The 25,917-nt window shown below is 41.6% G+C and overlaps 1 protein-coding gene across 3 annotated transcripts in view; it reads left to right on the top strand.

Moving 5' to 3' along the window:
• Slc17a5 (solute carrier family 17 member 5) overlaps nucleotides 1-25,917 on the top strand; it is a 58,285-nt gene that overhangs the window by 10,607 nt on the left and 21,761 nt on the right. For 2 of the 3 annotated variants that reach the window (XM_008846109.3, XM_017801349.2), the window contains exons 2-8: nucleotides 4,080-4,300; nucleotides 6,924-7,157; nucleotides 8,404-8,491; nucleotides 11,554-11,640; nucleotides 14,375-14,493; nucleotides 16,393-16,551; nucleotides 22,961-23,093. In XM_008846109.3, the coding sequence (XP_008844331.1) occupies nucleotides 4,080-4,300; nucleotides 6,924-7,157; nucleotides 8,404-8,491; nucleotides 11,554-11,640; nucleotides 14,375-14,493; nucleotides 16,393-16,551; nucleotides 22,961-23,093 (1,041 nt within the window). The remainder of the gene's footprint in view (nucleotides 1-4,079; nucleotides 4,301-6,923; nucleotides 7,158-8,403; nucleotides 8,492-11,553; nucleotides 11,641-14,374; nucleotides 14,494-16,392; nucleotides 16,552-22,960; nucleotides 23,094-25,917) is intronic. The other variant, XM_008846110.3, reaches the window with a different exon arrangement.

The raw sequence follows: 25,917 nt of genomic DNA, 5'->3' as shown, positions 1-25,917 counted from the left end.
TTTTTTGTCTTTTTGAAGCAGGGTCTCCCTGTAGCCCCAGCTGTCCTGGAACTCACTATGTAGACCAGACTGGCCTTGAGATCACATAGATCTGCCTGCCTCTGCCTCCCAAGTGCTACGATTAAAGGCATGTGCCACCATACCTGGCTAATAATTGAATTTTTTGAGTGGGGTTTTGCTATGGTAGACCTTAGTGAGCTAGTACTGTGTAGATCTGACTGACCTACCTGAAGTGGCAGTTCTTATGAATCAACCTTCAAAGTACTGAGCTTACAGGTATGAGACACCAGACCCAGCTCAGTTGAAATAGTTCTCGTTTGTTTAGTCTGTTGTTTGTTGGTTTTGAGGCAGTGTCTAACTCTGTAGCCCAGGCTAGCCTGGAACTATGTAACCTAGGATGGCCCCAGATTCATGGGTTATCCTCTTGCCACAGCCTCCCAAGTTCTGCAATCATAGGCATGAGCCACAAATATTTCAATTGAAATATTTGTCTCTTTTTGGGGATAGAGTCTCATGCAGCCCAGGCTGATCTCAGACTTGCCATGTAACCAAGGATGACCTTGAACCCATGATCTTCCTGCCTCTACCTCCTAAGTGTTGGGATTACTGGCATGTTCCACCATGCCCAGTTTATAGGGTACTAGGGATCCAATCCAGGGTATCACATGTATTGTACTGAATGAGTTATACCCCAACCCATTTTACTTTCTTCTTGGGTTAGAATCAAAGTCCAACACTTTATTGTCTTGTCATTACTCTAGATTCCTTTGTCCTGTGTTTTGTCATCACATCCAGCTCTGCTAGCTGCCTCCACTGTAGACACTCAGCAATTGAAGTTACGCACGTATCAAGTTGCTCCCACCAGCTTTGTATGGATGTCTACCCATCCTGTCTGCTTCACCAAGAGCCTCTGACCCCCACATCTTAATTTCTCACAATTGAGAAATAATCTCAGTTCTTAACATAAAAATTTGATTTCTAGTATCCAGAAAAGATAGTAATAACAGTTGAGTTATTGAAGTTACCATGTGCTAGGTAGTTTCTAAGTCCTTCATATGTACTAATTCAGTTCATCTTACTGTAATACAAACAAGACACTTGGATTGCCACCACATTTTTTGTTTTGTTTTGTTTTTTAGTTTTGTTTTGTTTTGTTTGGTCTTTTTGAGACAGGGTCTCCCTGTAGCCCCAGCTGTCCTGGAACTCACAGAGATCCACCTGCCTCTGCCTCCCAAATGCTGGGATTAAAGGCTTGCGCCACCACGCCCAGCTGTGCTACCACATTTGTAAGTATTCAGTATTGCTATTTTGTTAGTAAGCCCAGTGGCCACCTTCTGGCTCAGTAGTGTTAGTTCTTTGACTTGGTGCAAGCCGTGGCCCTAAGCCAGCCTGCTCTCCCCGTTCTTCTTTCCTTGGGTCTGCACTTCCTGCTCCTTTGCTGCATGACCATACCTCCCTTGATCTGCCTAGTGGCCTCCTCTCAGTAAGACTCAGTCCAAAAGAGTAAGACTCCTCCAAAACACCTTCCCTGTCCCATTCCCCAAGGACTCTAATGGCCTCCTTTGTCCCTTCTTAGACAGAAGCATGCAGCACTTTTTTTTTTTTTTTTTGAGATAGGGTCTCCCTGTGGTGCCAACTGACCTGGAACTCACAGAGGTCCACCAGCCTCTGCCTCCCGAATGCTGGGATTAAAGGTGAGCACCAACACACCCGACCTGCAGCACTTTATTTTCATTGCAAACACTTTTGTCGAGGGTAGGAGTTGACTCCGAAGATGTCCTATAGTATTTGAACCCCACAGCCCAGTTGAGATGGGTAACATGCTCTTGTTAGAGCTGCAAAACCCCCGAGAATGCAAAGCTTTAAGGAGCTCCAGGAGACACTTGGCCGTGAGAATCTATGGATATTCCTTCCTGGGTCTCCTTCCCTCTAGCTGCCTTTGTTCTTTCAGTTACACCCACTTCACAGTCCTGTGCTTATAAAGCACTTTGTAGAGGCTGATGTTTATTTTGATGAGTGCTTTATTGGTTATGCAAGCATGATTTTGTACTGAACTTGATTCCAACAACATAGATGTCCAGAACATGGTAGGTCCAGGACAGTTCTCTCTCTGCCATACAAGCTTGTTTTTCCTGGGATCCGTTTCAAAGACTACCTAAATTCATGGGCACACTACTTTTTTAGAAATAAAAATAGGCGCTGACAAGATGGCTCAGCGGTTAAGAGCACTGACTGTTCTTGCAGAGGACCTGGGTTCCATTCCCAGCACCCACATGGAAGCTACGAACTGTCCTTAACTCCACTTCCAGGGGAATCCGAAGCCCTCTTCTGACCTCCACAGCATTGCATGACAAGGGTGCACTCACATACATGTAGGCAATGCACTCATACACATAAAATAAAAATAATAAATAAAATGTTTTTTTAAAAAGAAATAAAAATATTTCTGACTAAACAGATTTACAGTAACAACCATCTTCATGTACCTATTTTTAGTAACTTTTTTTTTTTTTGGTCTTTTTGAGACAGGATTTCCCTATAGCTCCAGCTGGCCTTGAACTCACAGAATGACTGTGAAGTTTTGAAAGTTACTGAAAATAAAGCCACCCTTTAAGACGGGCTCTCCCTGTGTTGCCCAGGCTGGTCTAGAGCCCCTGGACTGCAATGATCCTCCTGCCTCAGTCCTCCTTACCAATCATGAAATACATGTTTATCACATACTCACTCCCTGATTACCTCATGCCTGAATTAGCCAAAATTTCCCTGTCACTAAAAAGTGAATCACTCATAGCTGGCTTCCTGAATTCTCATGCCTCGTCTCTAATTCTATAACTTAATAGAAGAGGAAAACAAGCTGCACACATAAGTTTGCAGGGAGAGTGAGGTGTGAGCTCCTTTTCATTGGGTCCTTCATTTACTCTGCCCCTGAGACATCTCACTTGCTTCTTTTGCACTGTGGACCCTGTTTTCTTTTTTTTTTTTTCTGGTCTATTTGAGACAGGGTCTCCCTGTAGCCCTAGCTGGCCTGGATTCGCTATGGAGACCAGGCAGGCCTCGAACTCACAGAGATCCGCCTCCCTCTGTCTCCCGAGTGCTGGGATCAAAGGCGTGCGCCACCATACCCGGCTGCACTGTGGGCCCTTTAAAGCTCAGTAGCTTCTGATTAACTGTCATAGATGCTGCAACTGCTGTAGATTAAGATTTGTATTGTGTGTGTGCCTGTGTGCATGTGCACTGGGTTCCCGCAGAGGCTGGAAGAGGTTATTGGATCTCCTGGAGCTGGAGTTACAGGAGTTGTGAACCACCCAATGCAGTGCTAGGAAACAAACTCTTGTCCTCTGCAAGAACAGCAAACTGCTGAGCCATCTTTCCAGCCCTGTTTCTGAATTCCTAATGAATTTAGTTTAGAAGAACCTTAAATATTGGCTTCTAATGTAAAGCCAGCCTCTGAGGATATTTTTCAAGGTAAGAAATTTATCAGAGAGGGGTTTGGGGCTTTCTTTAGTAAACCTCTTTTGCAGGGCTGCATTAGGATGAGGTAGTTACTGACATACTGACGAGCACACTGCTGCATTGTGAGTGCTCAGGTTCTTGCTAACCCAGCCTTGGGTGTGTTTTCAGGTGGGGTGTCGCTATTAAACCCTTACCTCTGTTCTCATGCCAAATCTTTGTCAGCTGATAGAGAGGAGGGTTCAGTTTGAGTCAAACAGAAAGTAAAGTTGATGAACCTCTTACCTCCATGTTTTAATGTCATGTGTTAAATATTTATGGAATGTATGGATATGGAGAATAAATCATATATTTTTTTTGGAGGTTTTTGTTTGTTTTTTGAGACAGAATCCCACCATGTAACCTTGGTGACTTGGAACTCACTATGTAGACCAGGTGGACCTGGGACTCAGAGATCCGCCTGCCTCTACCGCCTAAATATTTGGATTAAAGGTGTGCCCTACCACACTCAGCTTGACACTTAATCTAAGGCTGTATTCCAAAAAGCAGTGGTTGTTAGTTCGTATACTTCTTTAAGAATTGATTTTTATCATGATCTAGATATCTTGTAATTTGTCCTTTCCATTTAGGTTTTCTCCCAATCTTTCCCTCAGCTCCAGTATGCTGCTCTGCTCGCTACAACTTAGCCGTTTTGGCCTTCTTTGGTTTCTTCGTTCTCTATGCATTACGTGTGAATCTGAGTGTGGCATTAGTGGATATGGTAGATTCAAATACCAGCCTGGTGGATAACAGAACGTCCAAGGAGTGCACAGAACATTCTGCCCCCATAAAAGTCCTTCATAATCACACGGTAAGTGCTAGTACTAAAAATAATGAAAGATTTGCCTTCATCAGACAGAAGACCAAAACATTTGTTTGCGTATTCTCTGGATCGTGTTCTTTTTGTGTTTTCTGAGGAACTAGTTGAATTGCTAACTTAACAGATACACTGCTGTGCTGCCATACACATTGATCTGTTTGGAAAGATGTTTTTCAGTTTCCTGAAGAAAATTTGAAAAAAACTTGTTTGGCACATCAAATAGTTGGATTGTTTTCAGTCTCGCTAAGGTCTACAGGACTGTAATTGGACACCTGTTTCACAGGATTACGGTTGCAGGACAGCTGCGGTAATCCCAGCTGCAGAGTAAGAAACCTGTCTGTTTCTTAGGGCATTCTTTTCTAAAAGGTCTACACGCCTGTCCTAACACACTTAACGTGTTCTGTCTGTCTGGTACAAGGTAAGTGTTCATTCTGTTTTCCAGTTGAGTGCTATACATGTACACACACATACACTATTTTTAAAGTATTTGTATTCTCTGATAATTTCATACAATGTAATTTTGATCATATTCACTCCTACTCCCCCTAATTCCTTTCAGATCCTCCCCCAAATAAGTTTCTTTTTTTTTTCCTATTTTTTCTTTTTCTTTTTTTAGACAGGGTCTTACTATGTAGCCCTGGCTTGGGCTGGAACTCACTATGTAGACCAAGGTGGCCTTGAACTCTTTAAAGATCTGCCTGCTCCTGCCTCCTGAGTGCTACGATTAAGCATATTCCATCACATCTGGTCCAATTTTTAAAATATTATTTTTTGGGTTGCGGGGGTGGGGGGCGTTGGTCATTGTGAGACAGGGTCTCCCTATAACCCCAGGTGGCCTGAAACTCACTATGTAATACAGGTTGGCCTCAATCTCACAGAGATCCACCTGGGCTCTGCCTCCTGAGTGCTGAGATTAAAGGCATGTGCCACCATGCCTGACTTTATTATTTTTATCTGTGTGTAAGTGTGTGCATGAATACGTGTGCCCACAGAGGCCAAAAGAGGTTGTCAGATTCCCCTGGAGCTGGAGTTACAGGCAGTTGTGAGCTGCCCTACCTAGGTGCTGAGAACCAAACTCCAAACCACTGGAAGAGCAGCAAGTAACCACTGAGCAATCTCTCCAGCACCCTCCCCCCCATTCTTTTAATTTAAAAATCGGGGGCTCGGCAAGATGGTTCAGCATCTTGATGTACAAGCCAAATGACATAAGTTCAATCCCTGAAACCCGCATAAACATGGAAGGGGTGAACTAACTCCATAAAGTTGTGTTCTGACTTCTACACACACACTGTGGCACACACACAACAATATTAATAATTTTCATTGAGAGCTACATACTTCAAAGGTTTTACTTTACTTTATTTAGCATTACTAATGTTGTTGAATATGTTAAGTACACATTACCTAGTTTCTCTACTTCAACCTATGACCTTCAATGTTAGGACTGCTGGACTGTTATGAAATAAAATTCCACAAATTAGCTAATTGGATAATACATGGTTTGCTTTGTAGCTCTCTTTGAACAAGTACATTGTTGACCTAACCACTTATGTCCATCAGCCTTACACAGGTAGAGAAAGGAAATCCTAGGATAGTTCTTGTCACAGTAACTGAGCCATGCAGCTCATGCATTAAAGATATTAAATCCATCACTAAATCTTCACTAGGATCTTCACTAGGGCTGCTGCTAGTTAAGACAGGTCCTGCCCACTTGGTTTGTAGCTTAGTGTAAATGCTTGCTCTTTGCTAATGTTTCATGTGCTTTCTTAAATGCTCGTTCTGAATAGGGTGGCACTATCTATAGTTAGACATGCTAGTAGCCAACATTAAATGACTACTTAGTGTGAACCAAGCCTTATTTTACTTAAACTTCCTAGATCATGTGCCCAGTGACTGAGTGTTAGGCTTAAATCCCAACTGGCTTCAGAACTTGACTCAGTGACTATAACATCCTGTTTAATAGCTTTGTGTGTGTGTGTGTGTGTGTGTGTTGTACATGTGTGTGCAAATGCACTCACCTGTACGTTCATGTGTGGAGTTCAGAGTTCAACAGCAGATACTGTCTTCTGTTGCTCTCCACCCTATTCTTTGAGACAAGGTCTCTTACCGAACCTGTAGCTTGACATTTTGACTAAATTAATTGGCCAGCAAGCCCCTAGGATCCTCCTGTCTCCACCTTCCCCCCAGCATTGGAGTTATAAGTATGCACCACTGCACCAGGCCTTTATGAGGGTGCTGGGGATCTCAACTCAGGTCCTCATATTTGCACAGCAAGCACTTTACTTGCTGTTCCATGTCTCCAGCCCCCAGGTAATAGCTTTCTGGATTAAACCCGTAGCTCTTTTTTTGAGCCTTCTTGGTCAGAATTGTTACAAAGCCTCTATAGCTCATCCTTTAGTCTCACAAAATAATGAAGCTTCTTGAAGTTTATGACCTTCAGTTCTTTTCCACTCACTTCTAGAAACAATATGTCTGTGTTGTGGTGACTCTCCTACCTTCTAGAAAGCTTGCATGTTCTGCAATTGAAAACAGCAGTTCAAAATTTCATTTTATATGTGTTTGCAGGAGCTACTGAATCGAGGTCAAGAGCATTGTTTCTTTCTACTTTTGACAGGGTAAAAAGTACCAGTGGGATGCAGAAACTCAAGGATGGATTCTTGGCTCTTTTTTTTACGGCTACATCATCACACAGATTCCTGGAGGGTATATTGCCAGCAAAGTAGGGGGAAAGCTACTGCTGGGCTTCGGGATCCTGGGCACTGCTGTCTTCACACTGTTCACCCCCATTGCTGCAGACTTAGGAGTCCTGGCTCTTGTTGTGCTTAGAGCGCTTGAAGGACTAGGAGAGGTAAAACTCCTTGTCTCTTGTTTTACTTCTGTATCTCATCCTCCAATCTTAAAGATACCATTCTTTGGTGTGAGTATGACCAAAAACTAACCCTGGATGGTAACAGACTAGAACAAAGATTAACTAAAAAGAAACCTGTGTAGTAGATGAGATGAGTAGATGTGACACTCAGAAGTTAGAAGTGTTTCTGAAAGACTGGAGAAAACGTTTTCTACAGAGCTGGTACTCATACTGTGGGAGGCAGGAAAAGGAACCACTGTACAATGGTTGCGCTGTTATTCATGTCTGTTTTTCCATTTGATTTTGTTTAGGTGCTGGGGAATCAAACCCAGGGCCTTGCATGTGTTCAGTGTGTTCTCCACCACTGAGCTACATCTGCAACCTCATTTTAAAAACTCTTATCATCTTGTCCTCTCCACAGCTCTTTTATCTTCCCATTTTTAAATAATAAATGATCTCTTTTCCTGTGAAAACTAGGCAGAGATTTATTGTAATTCCTTCCTGAACACAAAATGAATACTGGGTCCTGTCCTCTAGTATCAGGCTTCTTTTCTCCTTACCTAATATTTTATTTATTTTTATGTGTGTGAGTACTATGCCTACATGTATGGAAGTGCACCCATGTCATCACTTAGGCAGAGATCAGAAGAGGGCATTGGATCCCCTGGACAGGAGGTATGGGCAGTTGTTAGCCACCGTGTGGGCGCTGGGAATTAAACCCAAGTCCTCTGCAAGAGCAGTCAGTGGTCTTAACAGCTGAGCCATCTCTCCACCCCTAGGCTAGGTTTTTTTTGAGACAGAGTCTCTTTGTAGCCCCAACTGGCCTGGAACTCACTATGTAAACCAGGTGGATCTCAGAGATCCACCTGCCTCTGCCCTCACCCCCTCTCCAAGTGCTGGGATTAAAGGCATGGACTATCATGCCCAACTTGTGTATTTTTTTTATCCAAGTATTAACTCTTAAGCTAGAATTTAAACTGTGTTGGCCGGGCGTGGTGGCACCCCACCATTAATCCCAGCACTGGGGAGGCAGAGGCAGGTAGATCTCTGAGTTCAAGGACAGCCCAGTCTACATAGTGAGTTCCAGAAAAAGAATTTAAACTGTTTATACTTGATTTTTTCATCTTTTACCATTCTCCCAGTATATACCACACACCTCATCCTAAATTTAAGTTAGCATCTTTTATCTTCACCATCTGATTTTGGAGCTACCTTGTACTTCATCAGAACTGTCCCCCTCCCCCAGGGTGTTACATTTCCAGCTATGCATGCCATGTGGTCTTCTTGGGCACCCCCTCTTGAAAGGAGCAAGCTTCTCACCATTTCATATGCAGGTAACTATTCCTACAACTTTTGCTGTAATTTGTTACGTCCATACGACCTTGGGGGAAAGTACCTACCTGCCAGAATCGTGCAATAGTAACTGCTTCTTTGGTGGAGGGAATAACCTTTTAAGGGTACAACTTTATTTAATCAGTTTTTCTCTTTGGTTAATTGACTAATAACATTTTCCCTACCTGCTGTCATTTATCTCAAAGTATGTTGTCTTTTTAAATGTTAGTATTCAGAAAATAGCCCAGTAGATAGAAAAGATGAATGGTTTTGTCAGTTACGATTTCTAATTTGATTGTACAACAAGCATAGTATGACTTTCAGCTTCATGCATCTTTGTTCCCTGCATTAGTTTGTTATCATTTATGTTATATCACTGAGCAATGCGTAAGAGAACGTGAGCTTTATTTGTGAATTATAGTTTTGTTAGATTACATAAGAATTTTTTTTTTTTTTTTTGAGACAGGGTTTTTCTGTAGCCAGCTGTCCTGGAACTCTCTATGTAGGCCAGCCTGACCTTGAACTCACAAGGATCTGCCTGCCTCTGCCTCCCAAGTGCTGGGATCAAAGGCGTGCACCTGGCTTGATTTTCTTTCATTGATAAAATGGAAAACTTTCTAGCTGCTTGATTTTTTTTTTTTTTTTAACGTGTAGTGTTTTCTCTGCATGTGTATAAGTGCACCACATGCATGCAGTGCCCTTGGAGACCAGAAGAGGGTATCAGATCCCCTGGAACTAGAGTTACAGTTCTTTATTTGCTGCCATGTGTGGGTTCTTTATAAGAGCAGCCAATGCTCTTAACCACTGAGCCATCTCTCCAGCCCCGCTGACTGATTTTTAAATACAGTGATTGAGAAAGATTTGTTTACCGTGATTTTTTTTTTTTTAATGAATAAACTAGTCATGGACTAGGGGTGTAGCTCATTTGGTAGAGTGCTTCCCTAATATGCATGAGGCCCTGGTTTGATCCCAAGCACAGCATAAACTAGGCATGGTGGTACATGTCTGTAATCCCAGCACTTGGGAGGTCAGAGCAGGCTCAGCCACATAGTGAGTTTAAGGCCAGCCTGACTTAAGACCTTGTCTCAAAAACAAGCAATTAAAAAAAAAAAAAAAAAAAAAAAACTTAGTCATGCAGAGAACAGAGAGAAGAACATTCCAGCAGTCAGAACAACATGTGCCAGAGAGTTCAAAGACATTAAAAATCCCAGTGGGTGGCTAGGACATGATGAATGAAGAGGATGACATAGGCACTTTGACAGATAGACTCAAGCCAGGCCATGTCACACTTTACAGGCTACAGGAAGGAATACAGATTTCCTATCCCACCCCCAGATATCATGGGAAAGGATTAGAGGTTTTTAATCAAGTAAAAGACAGGATTCAATTTCTGTTTTTAAGAGACCATTCTTGTCTTGCAATTACGAAGTTAACACAAGAAATCTGATAATAAGTCCAAGAACAGGGACTGTCTGATTCTGCTTTCCTTTGGACGAAGTCCACACTGAGGGGTAGAGATTTCTTGCAGTCCTCACAAGCCAGCTGCAGCGAGGTTGGCCCTGGCACAGAGTTCAGTACTCAGTGACCATCCAATCTGATTTTCCAGCTACATCTTCATCTCTCTTCCTTTGGTTGTAGCAGTGACTTTCCCAGACCCACCTGCTCTCCTGCTTTGGGCTCCCGTGCCGCCACTCCCTCACCTCCCTTTCTTAGTTGCTCTGGGGCAGAATCTCAGCTACTTCGGTCTAGCTGCTGCTGCTTACCTCTTTCCTCACTTCTGAAGGTCAGACCTAATCTCTCTCATATTTGAGCTCTGCACTGCTCTATGGCTCTTATACTTCCTAATATATAAAAATCAGTGGTTTGTACCTATCTCCCACCTATGACTAAAATATGAGATCAGAAACAATATCTAAGTCAGATGTAGTGGTATGTCCCTATAATCCTAGTACCTGGGAAATAGAGGCAGGCGAGTTCAAGGTCCTCCTCAGCTGTGCATCAAGATCAGAGCTACCATCAGTTAACATGAGACCCAGTCTCAAAAAATAAATAAATAGTATCTAGTCAAGCAAGGTAGTTCACACCTGTTATCTCAGCATCTTAGAGGCTGAGGAAGATGATTGCTGTGAGTTTGAGGCAAGCCTGGGCTATATAGTGAGCTCAAGGCCAGCCTGGGCTACAGAATGAGACCCTATCTCAATTTTTAAAAATGAAAAGGAAAGCCGGGCATGGTGGTGCACGTCTTTAATCCCAGCACTCAGGAGGCAGAGGCAGGCGGATCTCTATGAGTTCAAGGCCAGCCTGGTCTACATAGTGAGTTCCAGGACAGCTGGGGCTACAGGGAGGCCCTGTCTCAAAAAAGACCAAAAAAAAAAAAAAAAAGAAAAAGAAAGAGGGAAAAATCTATCTTAGCTTCCATTGCATTTTACTAAGATGGCTTCCATTTGCAGGCTAAAATGAATTATTTTATTTATGAAACAATTGTTTCTAGTATAAATTATTATTATTACTATTAAGTTATGAAAAGCCTCATTCTTATTTCGGAGTTTGAGGCTAGCCTGGACTACATGAAACATTGTATTCTTTTTTTTTGCCCCGTTTTTTTGAGACAGAGTCTCCCTGTAGCCCCAGCTATCCTGGAACTTGCGATATAGATCAGGTTGGCCTTGAACTCACAGAGATCCACCTGCCTTCGCCTGCTGGGATTAAAGCATGCACCACCAAGCTGTGTTTGGCCTTGAATTTTGAACTTCCATCCTCCTTCATCAGCCTCCCTAGTGGGGAATCACAGCATATACCACCATGCATGGTGCTTATATTGATTGATGCCTCCTTATTCATCAATAGCTGCATAGTTGTAACTAATGTAACCACACTAATATGTGCTTTACACTTTTAGAGGTGATCCTGTAAGAGAGTGCTGGATTGTTCACATTTACACATACCTGCTTCCAGTTCAGTGGTTCCTTCTGTCCTTGATCTTGGTCCGGTTCCCTTTAAGCTGTAGACCTGGCCATTATTTCATCTTCCTCTAAAGTTTATAAAGCCTTATGTGTTGGTCTAGGAGCCCAGTTGGGAACAGTGATTTCACTTCCTCTTTCTGGAATAATTTGCTACTATTTGAACTGGACTTATGTCTTCTATTTTTTTGGTAAGTATAAAATTATAGCATAACAAATACAAATGGAATAGCAAGTGAATGATTATTTTTTTAAAATGTGTATTTTAGCTCCTAGCATCTTAACTTGTGAAACTGCATACCTGAATGCAGGAGTCATGAACTACTTGGCAACAGTAAAAGGTTTTTGAATACACAATGACCAAATGTTAATTCAAAATCAAACATGTGATGAATCTGAGGTGTCTCTGGCAGTGCTTGCCTATGTTGTATCATGTGCGTTTACTGTAGCCTAGGTTCTGAACACAGCATGCCCTTTGTACTGTGCATGTGTCACACCACACACCAGTGAAGGCTGCCTGAAACTGCTCAGATTCAGGGGCATTGTATGTTATGAATTGTAGTGTTTTTACTGTGCATGCAAAGTCTTCTGCTCTCCTAGAAACATGATGATTTATCATGGAAAACAAAAGGCTTCATATTCTCCTACTGTTATTCTTTATCGTGTATCAAGTTAGTCTGTGTTTGGATTGGATTAGAATAGATTAGGTGATTTTAAACTTGCTATTTGAATTACTGATAAGTTCATTTAAAAAAAAAAAATCACTCAATGCCAAGCAGTGCATACCTTTAATCCCAGCACTCAGGAGGCAGAGACAGGTGGCTCTCTGTGATTTCAAGGCCAGTCTGGTCTATATAGCAAGTTCCAGGCCAGCTGGGGCTACAGGGAGACCCTGTCTCAAAAAGACAAAAAAAAGAAAGAAAAAATCAATTATTGAGTTTTGGCTTGGGGTTAGAATAGAATTCCAAACCACTCATTTATTTTTATTTTTTGTATATGAGTGTTTTGTCTGCATGTATGTGTACCATGTGCATGCAGTACCCATACAGGCCAGAAGAGGGTGTCTGATCCCATAGAACAGGAGTTAAGGATGGTTGTTAACTACCCTGTGGGTGCTGGGAAGCAAACCTGGGTCTTCTGCAAGAGCAGCAAGTGCTTTTGACTGCTGAGAGCTGTTTGTTTCGGTTTTTTTGAGACAGGGGCTCCCTTGTAGCTACAGTTGGCCTGGAACTCACTATATAGACCAGGCTGGCCTTGATTCACAGAGATCCACCTGCCTCTGCCTTCCAAGCACTAGTATTAAAGGTGTGCACCACCACACTCAGTCCCACACAATTTTTAAATGTCCCTTAACATTCTTCTACCAGTTTGCAGTGCCTACATATGCAAAGTGATATTTAGCATTTACTGTCACAAAATCAAACTATCAGTCAACTCTGAAAAGCCATAAAGATGCTTTACATACTGCAGTATGAAATATTCATCCAGTATTTAATTATGTAAACATAAGCACATCTATTTTATTAGTATGCAAATTTTCTTTTATCTTTCATAAATAGTAAAATAATATGTGTACAAAGAACTGCTTAAAATTAATTGCTTTATGATACATTATTAGTCAACATTTGATTTGTATACCTGTTTTATATACTTATGTGCCCAGGGTTGTAAGAAAATTCCTCAGGAGGCAAGGAATTGTGAATAGAAAAGCCTTAAGAAGCCCTGGCCTAACTCAATGAAGTAATCATTGGCTGAACCACAAAGTTCAAAAACACTAGAAACTTTTCAAGTTGTCATGCTTGAAAAAATCTAGCCAAATTATGGCCAACTGCTAGTTTTGGAAAATCTCTCAATAGAAACTGCTGTTGAATCTTGGGCCTAAGTGTCACACTGAAACTTATTATCTGGGATGGCTGTAACAATGTGTTTTGAAAATAGTGCCCCTCAAGAAAAAAAGGATGACTCTCCCTTGAAGGGTCTAATCCTTTCCTTTCATTCAGTGTAAAGGCATCTCATTTCTCTAATTGATTAGCAGGATGATACATATCCTTCAATTATATTTTCACATAGATATTTCCTACAGGAAATGGATCGTCAATCAAAACAAATGTAGTAGACACTTGTGAGAAAATATGCATTGTACAAATTTATTCTTACAGGATTTTTCTTGTCCAGAATAGACAGTCCATGGTGACAGACTGTAGATTAATAATTGATTGCTGGGGCATGGGAAGAGAAGGGACTTAGACGACTATTAATTGGGTCAGGTTTTCTTCTTGGGTTATGAAAATGTTCTGAAATTAGTAGTTATATTTGCACAATGAAAAAAATGTGCTAAGCCTGAGAGAGGCACATGGATTTCTGTGAGTTCAAGGCCAGCTTGGTCTACATAGTGACTTTCAGGCCAGCTGGGGCTACAGGGAGACCCTGTCTCAAAAACATTAAAAAAAATAAATAAATAAAAAAGATTTGTCTGTGCCAAGAATTGTAGTTGTTGGGAAGTTGAGGTAGGAAGATCAAGAGTTTGAAGATAGCTAGGCTAAATAGAGCTCACTCTCTCAACAGAAGAAAAAGATTTGTCTATTGAGTCACACAGTTGAAAGTTTTCAGCAGAATATATAGGAAATGACTGCACAGTTACACACAGCTATAATCTTAGCACTTGGGTGATTGAGACAGGAGTTCAAAATCAGCCTGCTCTACATAGTGAATACTAAGCCAGTCAGGACCACCTAGCAAGACCCTCTCTCAAACCACCCTCCCAAATGCATAGGAAATAATAGTTGTAGCAATTCCATTAAAGATTTGAAATATGAAATTAAACTTAGTTTTACTTTAAGTTTATAGATATATAAACTTTTCAGTACATTTTTTATGCTGTTGATACCTTCAAAATTCACTGAACTGTCATTTTTCTATTTTAAGGTATAGTTGGAATAGTTTGGTTTATATTATGGATGTGGATAGTTAGCGATACACCAGAAACTCATAAGACAATCTCCCATTATGAAAAGGAATACATTCTTTCATCATTAAAAAATCAGGTATGGACTTTGACACATTTTAAAAATTAAGATACCAGCCAGATATGGTGGCACACGCCTGTAATCCCAGCACTCGGGAGGCAGAGGCAGGCGGATCTCTGAGTTCAAGGCCAGCCTGGTCTATATAGTGAGTTCCAGGACAGCCGGGCTACAGGGAGACCCTGTCTCGAAAAGACCAAAAAAAAAAAAAGTTAAGATACCAATTTTTTCAATAGATAATTTCATTGTACATGCCTTAGACTAATTAGGGTGGGCAAATGTGTAAAGTATTGCCTGAGGGATCCCAGTTCTTTCTTGACTAATGCTATGAAACATTACATCTCAAGTCATCCTAGGAACTGAGGGATGGTGGTGGTAAAGCATTTGTCTAGTATGTACCAGGCCCTGGCTTCACTCTCCAGCCTCCAAATAAAAGTAAGTCATTTTAAACCTTTAAGAAGCCAGATGGTGCCTATCATTCCAGCCCTGGCTAGGTAGAGGCAGGAGGATCAGGACCTTAAGGCTATCTTCGGCTATATAGCAAATTCAAGGCCAGCTTGGGCTAAGTGACTACAAGAGACCCTATCTCTAAATAATAAAAAGTAAGCCCGGCATGGTGGCGCATGCCTTTAATCCCAGCACTTGGGAGGCAGAGGCAGGCAGATCTCTGTGAGTTCAAGGCCAGCCTGGTCTACATAGTGAGTTCCAGGACAGCTGGGGCTACAGGGAGACCCTGTCTCAAAAAGACCAAAAAATTAAAATTAAAAAAAATAAAAAGTATATCTTTAGAGTAATTATTATTAAGTGAGTCATAAGTTTATTTTCCTTAATTGGTAGAAAACAAAACCATTATTTATGAAAGGACTCTTCTAGCTGCATTATAATCATTAATTGTCAGAAAATTAACTACTGTTTATATTTGTGTTTTATTTAATCTTTTTCTTTTCCAGTGATAGAATGGAACCTACAAGACTGTTCATGATAGGCAAGAGCTCTACCACTGACCTACAGCCCCAGCCCAACCTGGTGCATCTTTTAAAAAGATATAGATGCCTGTCACCTACTCCTAAACTATTTAATTGGTGCATCATTTTGCGTCCCCCTGCTCTGAAAGCCACATCTGCATATGGCTGCATATAAAGCCGTTGCCTAATTTTCACTCTTCCTCTTCCTGTTTTCTTCCCTGAGTTGGCATTGTGGTCCAGGCTGGTCTCCAACTCTAAGCTCAAGTCATCCTCCTGAAGAGACCTCCTGACTAGCTGGGTCTACAGGTGTGCATCGTCATACCCAGTTTGCACAGTTCTTACAAATTATTTCACTGAAACAAAGATTGGACTATGAAATATAAGTTCTAATAAGGCCTTCGAATCTCTTTCCTTTTTCCTTATGTCAGCTTCTGACTCTGATTATGAAACGGTTCTCCATTTTACAGAAGCATATTAAAGTAGCACCTGACGCTTATGGCTCTTAATGGCATTTATAACTCGATGTTTCTTTTCCTTTTCCTCTAGTCATAAATCTCCGTCATAGTTTCTCTAGTTTTTTTTGTTTGTTTGTTTTTTGTTTTTGGTTTTTTTGGTCTTTTTGAGCCAGGGTCTCCCTGTAGCCCCAGCTGGCCTGGAACTCACTATGTTGACCAGGCTGGCCTCGAACTCACAGAGATCTGTGTGCCTCTGCCTCCTGGGTGCTGGGATTAAAGGTGTGCGCCACCTCGCCCAGCCCTCTAGTTAGTATCTTTTAAGTGAAACAACTAAACAGTTATTATTTTGCCAGTTGGTATTTCAGAGGAGTCGGTTTTGAGATCTGGAATGTAGTAATCAAGTGGACATTGTATGTGTTCTGGTTGCATTGGAACCAATAATGTGTACGGCTTAGTAGTGCTGCAGCTTAGTGTCTCCTAATTCTGCCTGTTTTCTTCAGCTTTCTTCCCAGAAGTCCGTGCCTTGGATACCCATTCTAAAGTCGCTGCCACTTTGGGCTATTGTAGTTGCGCATTTTTCCTACAACTGGACTTTTTATACTTTGTTGACATTATTGCCTACTTATATGAAAGAAATCCTAAGGTTCAATGTTCAAGAGGTAAGAAATAATCATCTGCTTCTTATAATGAAGAATGTATTTTCAAAACTCCACCCAGAATGTTTTCATTTATAGGAAATGCAGTTATTTCATATCTTTATTCTCTGTTAAATTGTGTAGATCTGTGTGTGTGTCTCACTCTTGCTTTCTCTTGCTCTCACTTTATTTTAGATGTGAACAGCTGTGTAAGATGGGCCTTACCCGGAGAGAAGATTGTTGCTTTATTTTGGTTTTTTGAGACAAGGTCTTGCTATGTATCCCAGGCTAGTCTCAACCCTCAGTGTGGCCCAAAATATAGCCTTAAACTCCAAATACTCCCACCGTGCTGAGGCATAGCCGCCACACCTGACCATTTCTCTCATTGCTTCCACTGTTCCTTTTTTCTGTGTGTGTGTGTGTGTGTGTGTGTGTGTGTGTGTGTGTGGTTTTGGGGGGGGGTTGTTTGCTTTGTCGTTTTTAGTATTTTGAGACAGGGTCTCCCTGTAGCTCCAGCTGGTCAATGTAGACTAGGCTGGCCTTGAACTCACAGAGATCCGCCTAGCTGTGCCTCCCAGAGCTGGGATTAGAGGTGAGTGCCACCACCTTTATTATTGTTTAATTTGTGTCTGTGCATGTGAGTGCAAGTGCCCTCTGAAGCCAAATATGTCAGATCCCTCTGGAGTTGGTGTTACAGGTAGTCATAAGCCACCCTGACCTGATGCGATTAACTACTGAGCTATCTCCCCAGCCCTAGAATTATACTTGTAAAGCTGTGTAAGATAGGCTTTACATGAAGTTGCCTCTTAAACTTACAGATTTAGTCTGTTTCTGTGAACTCTACATATATGGGTTATTAGAAAATCTTGTCTTTAAAGAGATTGAGAAAAACCCTAAGGAGGGTTTATAAGTAAAGTTTGGTGGTGTTTTGCCTTCAGAGTGCAGGAAAATCTGAGGACCTAAATCTAAGAGCAAAGGTCCAAACAAAGAGAACTTAAAAAAGGGTTGAGGTGCAAAGATGGCTTATCCAGTAAAGGCACTTACTGCCAAATATGATGACATGAGTTCAGTCCCTGGACCCACGTGGAGGAAGAAGAAAACTCCCACAAGCTGTTCTCTGACCTCTACCCTCACAACATGGCACACACACACACACACACACACACACACACACACATACCACAGGCTTGCACACACACAAAATTAATTAGGGACTGGAGAGATGACTCAGTGCATCAGTACTCTTGTACTGGCTGTTCTTGTAGAGGATCCAGGTTCTATTCCCAGCACCCACATGAAGGCTAACAACCATCTGTAGCCAGTTCCACCTGGAACTCCAGTTCCAGGGGAATCCTATACATTCTTCTGACCTCTGTGGGCATTGCATAACATGGGTGCGCATATATATATGCAGGCAATACACTCATACACATAAAATAAAAATAATAAATATTTTAAAATGAAATTGAAAAAATAATTAATGAAAGACGGGGCAATGAAATAGCTCTGCTGCCAAGCTTGACAACCCGAGTTTGTCACCACACTCGCATGGTGTGAGAAGAGAACCTACTCCTTCCTGCAAGTTGTCCTCTGACCATTCCTGTGCCACGGCACACAAAAATAAGTATTAAATAATAATTGTAAAATGTTTTAGTGTAAAAAAGACAGGAAGGATATAGAAGAGGCACAGAAAGTGCTTGAAGCAGCAGCGAACTCCAGAGTAACATAATTACCCTCAGAAAGGACAGTGGTGAAAGAGCGGGGTGTCCCACCCTGTTCAAAAGTTCCGTTTCTTTCTCAGACTCAAGGCAGTCTCTTGACTGTGTGGCCCCTGCAGCTCCATGTCTGGCATCTAGGGCTCTTGGCATCATCTGATCTCCAGTAGGGTCAGTAGCCCCACCCTTCCAGCTCTGTTGTCTGTAGCTATTGTGGCCTCTCTTCTAGGCCTGCTCCACTCAGTGCCTGAAACTTTCCTTGGTGAACATCCTATGTTTCTAGCATCTCCAGTATCCTGATATCTCCACTGAAACTTAGAATGGCCAGGCATATTGGTGCACACCTTTAATCCCAGCGTTCAAAGGCAGAAACAGGTGAATCTCTGAGATCAAGACCAGTCTGGTCTATAGACCAAGTTCCAGGCCAGCTGGAGCTACAGGGAGACCCTGTCTCAGAAATACCAAAAGAAAAAAGAAGAGAGAGGGAAGAAAGAAGAGGGATGGAGACAGGGAGGCAGGATGCAAGAGGCTGCAGGATGCCACAGAGTCAATGCCAGCCTCAGTACAGAGTGATTTTCAGGCCATCCTAGTATACAAAAGTGAGACCCAGTCTCAGAAAATAAGGAAAAATGAGAATAGGATTTGAAAATAATTCTGTAGTTGCATAGAAACCCAGTTTTAAATGCATTTTTCCTTGAAAATCAGCATGTTCATGAGGCATTATTTGCTCAAAATAAAACTTGCTTTTGAGAAGCTTGTATTTTAAAATTGCACCTTAAACTCTTTGCCTTTTGTTTTAAGGTTGTTTTTTCATATAACTTTAGTTTCCTGACTTTTCCTTAGTTTTTCCTAATTGTTTTCTCTATCATTGCTTTCTTTTTCCTTTTCTTTCCTTTCCTTTATTTTTCTTTCACCTTTTAGACAATCTCATGAAGCCCAGAGAGGCCTTGCACTCACTGTGTTGCCTAGGACGACCTTGAACACCTGATCCTCCTGCCTCCCCCTCCCACAGGCTGGCATTATATGGGTGTGCACTCAGTTTTATTTGTGTTGAGGATCAAGCTCAAGGCATCATACATGCTTGGCAAACACTCTGCCAACTGAGCTACACCTCCAGTCCTCCCAGTCCCTATTTCTTACAGTTCATCAAGAGTTGTGATACCCATCACCCTCTTTTAGATGTATTTTTTAATTCCATTTTTAAGTAGTAAATATAAAGAATCATATCCTTGAAAAGAAAACTAGAAGATGTCCATGAAATGTGCAAATGTTTATTACTTTTGCATTGTTCAAAGCTGGCCTTGAACTCACTATGTAGCCAAAGCTGGTCTTGAACTCCTAATCCTCCTACCTCCACCTCCCAAGTGCTAGGATGACAAGCCTACACCACCCACCTCGCTGAATTATCAGTCCTATCCCACCAGGAGATAAGGTCAAGCTTAGGAAATTCAGCTAATATGCTAGAGTTTATTTACATGTAGTATTCTTCCACAAATAGCAATAGATGTAATCCTACAGTGGAGAAATCCAAATGAAATAAAATTAATAGAGTAAATTATTCAGCTAAGCACTGAGAAATAGAAGTGTTTACTCAGAAATAGATCTGGAAGCATGCAGCACATGAATAAGGAGGGTCACATTTTTATTTCTGTGGGTGTGGGTGTGGGTGTTAGGGTGTGCCACATATGTACACTTACCCTTGGAGTCCAGAAGAGGGCATCAGGTCCCATGAACCATCCAACATGGATGCTAAGAACTGAACCCTGGTCCTCTGAAAGAGCAGCAAGCCCTCTCAACCAGTGAGCCATCTCTCCACTTAAATTTAAAACTCAGATTCACCCAAAGGAGATTTTCATTGTCAAAAGTAATTTCAGGGCATGGTGGTGCACACCTGTCATCTCAGCACTCAGGAGGCCAACACGGAATCACAGCAAGTTCAAATAAACATAGCAAGTTCAAGGCCAGCCTGAACTACAAAGTAAGCTACTCTTTCAAAAAAAAGTTCTGTGAGGAGCTGGAGTGATGGCTCAGTCGTTAAGAACACTGGCTGTTCTTGCAGAAAACCAGGTTTGAATCCCAGCACCCACATGGTAGGTAACAACTATCCATAACTCCAGGTCCAGGAGATCCAGTGCTCTTGTCTGTCCTCCTTGGGCATTGCACAACATGGGTGCACTTACTTACATACATGCAGACAATACACATAAAATAAAAATAATAAATAAAATATTTTTTAAATTGGGGGGACTGGAGAGATGGCTCAACAGTTAAGAGCACTGGCTGCTCTTTCAGAAGACCTGAGTTCAATTCCCAACACCCACATGGTGGCTAACACCCATTCATAACTCCAGTTCCATGGGTTCCGATGTTGTCTTCTGACCTCCACAGGCATTGCACAACACAGGTACACCTACCTACATGCAGGCAATACACTCATAAACAAAAAAAAATTACTTAAAAAAAAAATTTCTTTTTGTTTTTTTTTGTTTTTTTTTTTTTTTTTTTTTTTTTTGGAAAGGGTCCCCCCTTAGCCCCCGCTGTCCTGGGACTCCCTTTATAGACCAGGCTGGCCGCGAACTCACAAAGATCTGCCTGCCTCTGCCTCCCAAGTGCTGGGATTAAAGGCATGTGCCAACAAAGTTCTGTGAGTCAGTGACCAGGGAGAGAATGAGGCAGGGCATGATTGCCTGGCACCATTGAGACCCACTTGAGTTTTATACACCTGAATCTAAAGCAAAATAAGTCATTAGCCAGGTATAGTGGCACATACTTTTAATCCCAATACTCAGATGGATTTCTGTGAGACTTAGGCCAGCTTGGTCTATATAGCAAATTCCAGGCCAGTTGAGGCTACAAGGAGACCCTGTCTCAAGACAAAAGCCAGGGCTGGAGAAATGCCTCAGTAGTTAAGACCACTTACTGCTCTTCCAGGGGACCTGGGTTCAGTTCCCAGCACCCACATGGCAGCTAGCAACTGTCTGTAACTACAGTTCCAGGAAATCCAATGCCTTCTTCTGGCCTCTGTGGGCATTGTGTGCATGTGATACACTTACATACATGCAGGCAGAATATTCATACACATAAAATAAAAATAATCAAAAAAAGATTTTTGGCTTTTGGTCTTTTTGAGACAGGGTCTCCCTGTAGACCCAGCTGGCCCGTAACTCACTACGTAGACCAGGCTGGCGCTCTTTAGAGGTGTTTTTTTTTTTACATCTTATTTACTTACTTATTTGTGTATGTGGTTATGTGCACACATGGGAATTGTTTGTATTTTTTGTTGGTGGTGGTGGTCATTGTTTTTTGTTTGTTTGTTTTTTAGTAAGAGCTTTATTATGTAGCTCTGGCTGACCTGAGCTTTTTGTAAACCTAGCTGGTCTCAAACTCAATGATATCCCTCTGTCTCTGTTTCTGGAGATCACACTGCACTCACTGATCTTTTAGAAATGAATCTTAGTTCTTTTGAAGACAGATGCAAAAAAAAATTGGAAAGAATTCATAGATTTAAAAAAAACATCAGGGCTGGAGAGATGGCTCAGTGGTTAAGAACACTGGCTTTTCTTGCAGAGGACCCAGGTTTGAATCCCAGCACCTATATGGTAGCTAACAACTGTTTGTAACTCCAGTTCTAGGGGATCCAATGGCCTCTTCTGCCCTCCACGGGCATTGCATGACACAGGTGCACTTACCTACATGCAGGCGATAGAGACATACACATAAAACAAAAATAATAAATAATTTTAAAAAATAAAGACATCAGAATTTCTTAAACTAGAAACTCAATTATAGTTTAGTCAGTACCAAACTGTAGTGTCTAGGGGCGCATATTTGGATGAAGTAACTGGAGATAAATGTATGAAACCATAGACTCAAGTGGTGCTTGCTTACAGAGAGAGGTAAAGAGTTGTGACTGGATTGGGACAAGGCCTGGGTGGCTGGTGGTATTCTACTTCTTGACAGATGGTTCTGAGAATTGCCTGTTCATTAAGCTGTGCATTTGATGTGTGTTCTTTCTGTGTATATTTTATTTTGTAGTAAAAAATATTTTAGGGGCTAGAGAGATAGCTCAATGGTTAAGAGCACTGACTGTTCTTGCAGAATACCCAGGTTTGAATCCCTGCACCCACATGGCAGCTAATAACTGTCCATAACTCCAGTTCCGGGGATCCAACAGCCTCTTCTGACCTCTGCAGGCATTGCACGACATGCGCGTACTTACCTACATGCAGGCAATACATGCATACACATAAAAATAATAAATAAAATTTTTTTTAATATTTTAAATAAAATTTTGGAGGCAAAAAACTGTTCTGTAGCTAGGTGTGGTAGTGCACAGCTGTGATCCCAGGTCTAGGCAGGTGGGGGCAGGAAGAAGGGGAAACAAACTTATTCTATAGAAATGACCCATAGACTAATCGGAAAATTTACCTTGTCCCAAATTCAAAGTAGTGTCCAAGATTACCTTGAACAGACAGTGTGCACTGTTTCAGAGATGCATTGAGCTAAGTCCCATAATCCTTCCTAAAGCCAAATTTATTTCCTGTGGTTATAGAAACTTTACCAACACATTGCTATCTGTTTTCTTTTGTTGGCTATAATATCTCTCTCTCTCTCTCTCTCTCTCTCTCTCTTCTCTCTCTCTATCTCTCTCTCTCTCTGTGTGTGTGTGTGTGTGTGTGTCTTCTACCATACTTAATCTTGTATCTTCTTCCATACAGAATGGGTTTTTATCTGCACTACCTTATTTTGGCTGTTGGTTATGCATGATTCTATCTGGTCAAGCTGCTGACAATTTAAGAGTAAAGTGGAATTTTTCAACTCTAAGTGTTCGAAGAATTTTTACCCTTATAGGTAAGTGAAATGAATCAAGTTATATTTTGGTTATTGGGAGATAGGAAATAAACACAGTGATTTTTCAGTCACTGATAACACAATGTTAAACTTCAAAACACTTTGGGTCTGATCAGTAAAATGTAAAGTTTTTCCCACACAATCAATTATGCAGCAGACACCAGCTGGGTGTAAGGGCTAAATCCCACAAGACTGCCCTTTCCACTTGAGATGCTAGGCACAAGAACTAGGTTGTGACCTCTGCTTTTAACTAACTATAAATAAGGGTCCCTGGGGTAGGAGAGATGACTCAGCAGTTAAGAACACTGGCTGCTCTTACACATGGAGGCTAACAACTGTCCATTACTCTAGTTCTGGGGGATCTGATGCCTTCTGGCTTTCGTGGGCATTGCACAAATGTGGCACACTTACATACATGCAGGCAAAACATTCATACACATAAAAGTAATACTTTTTTAAAAATTTTAATTAGGGTTCCCATGACCTGTCTTCAGTTTCTATTAATTTACTAGAATGTGCTGGTGCCAGAGGACCACTTGGGCCCAGGAGTTTGAGGCCAGACTGGGTAACATAGTGAGACTCCATCTCAAAAAGAAAAAAGATTGAGAGCCAGAGCTGGTGGTGCATGCTTGTAATCACAGCAGTTGGGAAGTAGGGGCAGGAGGATCAGAAGTTCAGGGTCATCCTCCACTACATAACAGGTTCGAGGCCAGGCTGGGCTACATCAGACCCTGCCTCAAAAAACCAAGAAAAACATACTATGTCAGGGCGCTGGTGCCAGTCTCACCAATCACCAGTCATTTCATTAGCAAACAAAAGACAGCCTTACCACTCCAGGAATCCCCATGGTGTTAGGAGCAAAGACAAGAATGCATTTCTTTCATCACAGTAATGCAAGGCAACAGGAAAAGAGTATTTGTTTTGTTCACATTAAAACACTATGATACATTTAGCATATTTCTGTGTAAGACAATTCTTTTTGAACCATGTTTTTTTTGTTTGTTTTGTTTTGTCCTTTTGAAACAGGGTCTCCCTGTAGCCCCAGCTGTTCTGGAACTCACTAGACCAGGCTGGCCTCAAACTCACAAAGATCCACCTGCCTCTGCCTCCCAAGTGCTGGCATTAAAGGTGTGCACCACCACGCCCAGCATGAACCATGCATTTTGATGATTAAGATTTATAATATCCTAGTATCTCCATCATAGTGCTAGTACAGAAAATGGTTTTACTATCTCCAGAATTTTATAGATTGGTTTATTAATTTGCAATGAAAATATTTTAAGCCTCCATCACCTTTCTAAACTAGTATACTTTGAATTTCAAAAATGTTTATTAAAGCTGGGCATGGTGACACATACCTTTAATCCCAGCACTGGGGAGGCAGAGCAGATGGATCTCTATGAGTTTGAGGCCAGCCTGGTCTACATAGTGAATTCCAGGCCAGCCAGGGCTATATATTTGAGATCTTGTCTCATAAAAGGATTATTAACATCACTTTAACAAATGAGGAACTATAACTCAGAAATCTCAGAAGAGCTGGGTGTGGTGTGGTGGCACACACCTTTAACCCCAGCACTTGAGACAGAGGCAGACAAGTCTCTATGAGACTCTGAGACTGAGACCAGGCTGGTATATAATGTAGTGAGTTCCAGGCTAGCTGGAGCAACAGGGAGATCCTGTCACCAAACAAAAGGAAAAAAGTGAAGTGAATTTAGAGGATGGAGATGGCTCAGAGGCTAATAGCGTATACTACTCTTATAGAGGACCCGAGTTTGGTACTCAGCACCCACATGGCTTCAGGGGATCCAACACCCTCTTTTAAAGTTCCTAGGCACCAGCCCTCACGTGCAGTACCCATACATAGATACACAATACACATAATTTAAAGTGTTTTTTAAAAAAGAAAGGTGAATTTTAAAATTAAGACAGTTACTCAGTTGTATTGAAGATTTCCAGTAGAGACCCTGGAAGTTACTGTTTCTAGATAGAATCTCTGTGTAGTCCCAGCTGGCCTGGAACTCACCATGTAGACCAGGCTGGCCTTGAACTCACAGAGATGCCCCTGCCCCTGCCCCTGCCCCTGCCCCTGCCCCTGCCCCTGCCCCTGCTGGGATCAAAGGCATGCACCACCATGCCCTAACCCAGAAATATATTTTTTTTCTATTTTTTAATAACTACATGATTAGAAGAAGCATTTCATTACAGCTTTAACATATTCAGCAACATACTCCAGAGCAAAAGTACATCTCTTTCACAACTGGCTGTAGGTTCTAGGTTCACAGTTGAATTAATACAGTTATACAATATTGAACTCAGTATAAGCCCTGTAAGACATAAAATTGAATGAGTTTCTAACCTTTAAAAAAGATCTCCATTTCATTTTAGAATATATTGTTCCTTGCAGACAGACTCATTGTTTTGGCTACCAACACTGAGATGTTAGCACATGCATCTCTAATCTGTATGTGTCTGATTATTACTAGTCATAAGCAGTTGCACTTGGATCCTTGGCACCTGTGTATGTCTATAAAGTCATCGGGTAGATTTCAATAGTAATGTTTATCACCTTTACTAATTAACATGACATAAATTTCCATGCTTCCTCCTCAAATATAATACATTTTTTTAATTTGTTGATTTGGGGGGCGGGGGTGTGCATGTATATCACACAGAACATCCCAAACCACCTTTTTCAACTATACACCCACTTCCCAGATGGCACCCTCCCATAGCCTCCCTCCCCCCACTAGAGCCCTTATACTCTGATATCCCTGCTACTGTCTGCTGTGTGGTTGGCACCCCCAGCCATTCCCCACTACTTGCC

This window comes from Nannospalax galili, unplaced genomic scaffold (genome assembly GCF_000622305.1).
Source record: "Nannospalax galili isolate Female #2095 unplaced genomic scaffold, S.galili_v1.0 scaffold82, whole genome shotgun sequence".
Classification (NCBI taxonomy): Eukaryota; Metazoa; Chordata; class Mammalia; order Rodentia; family Spalacidae; genus Nannospalax; species Nannospalax galili.
Note: the sequence above shows the minus strand (reverse complement) of the source record. Positions and strands in the feature narration are given on the sequence as shown.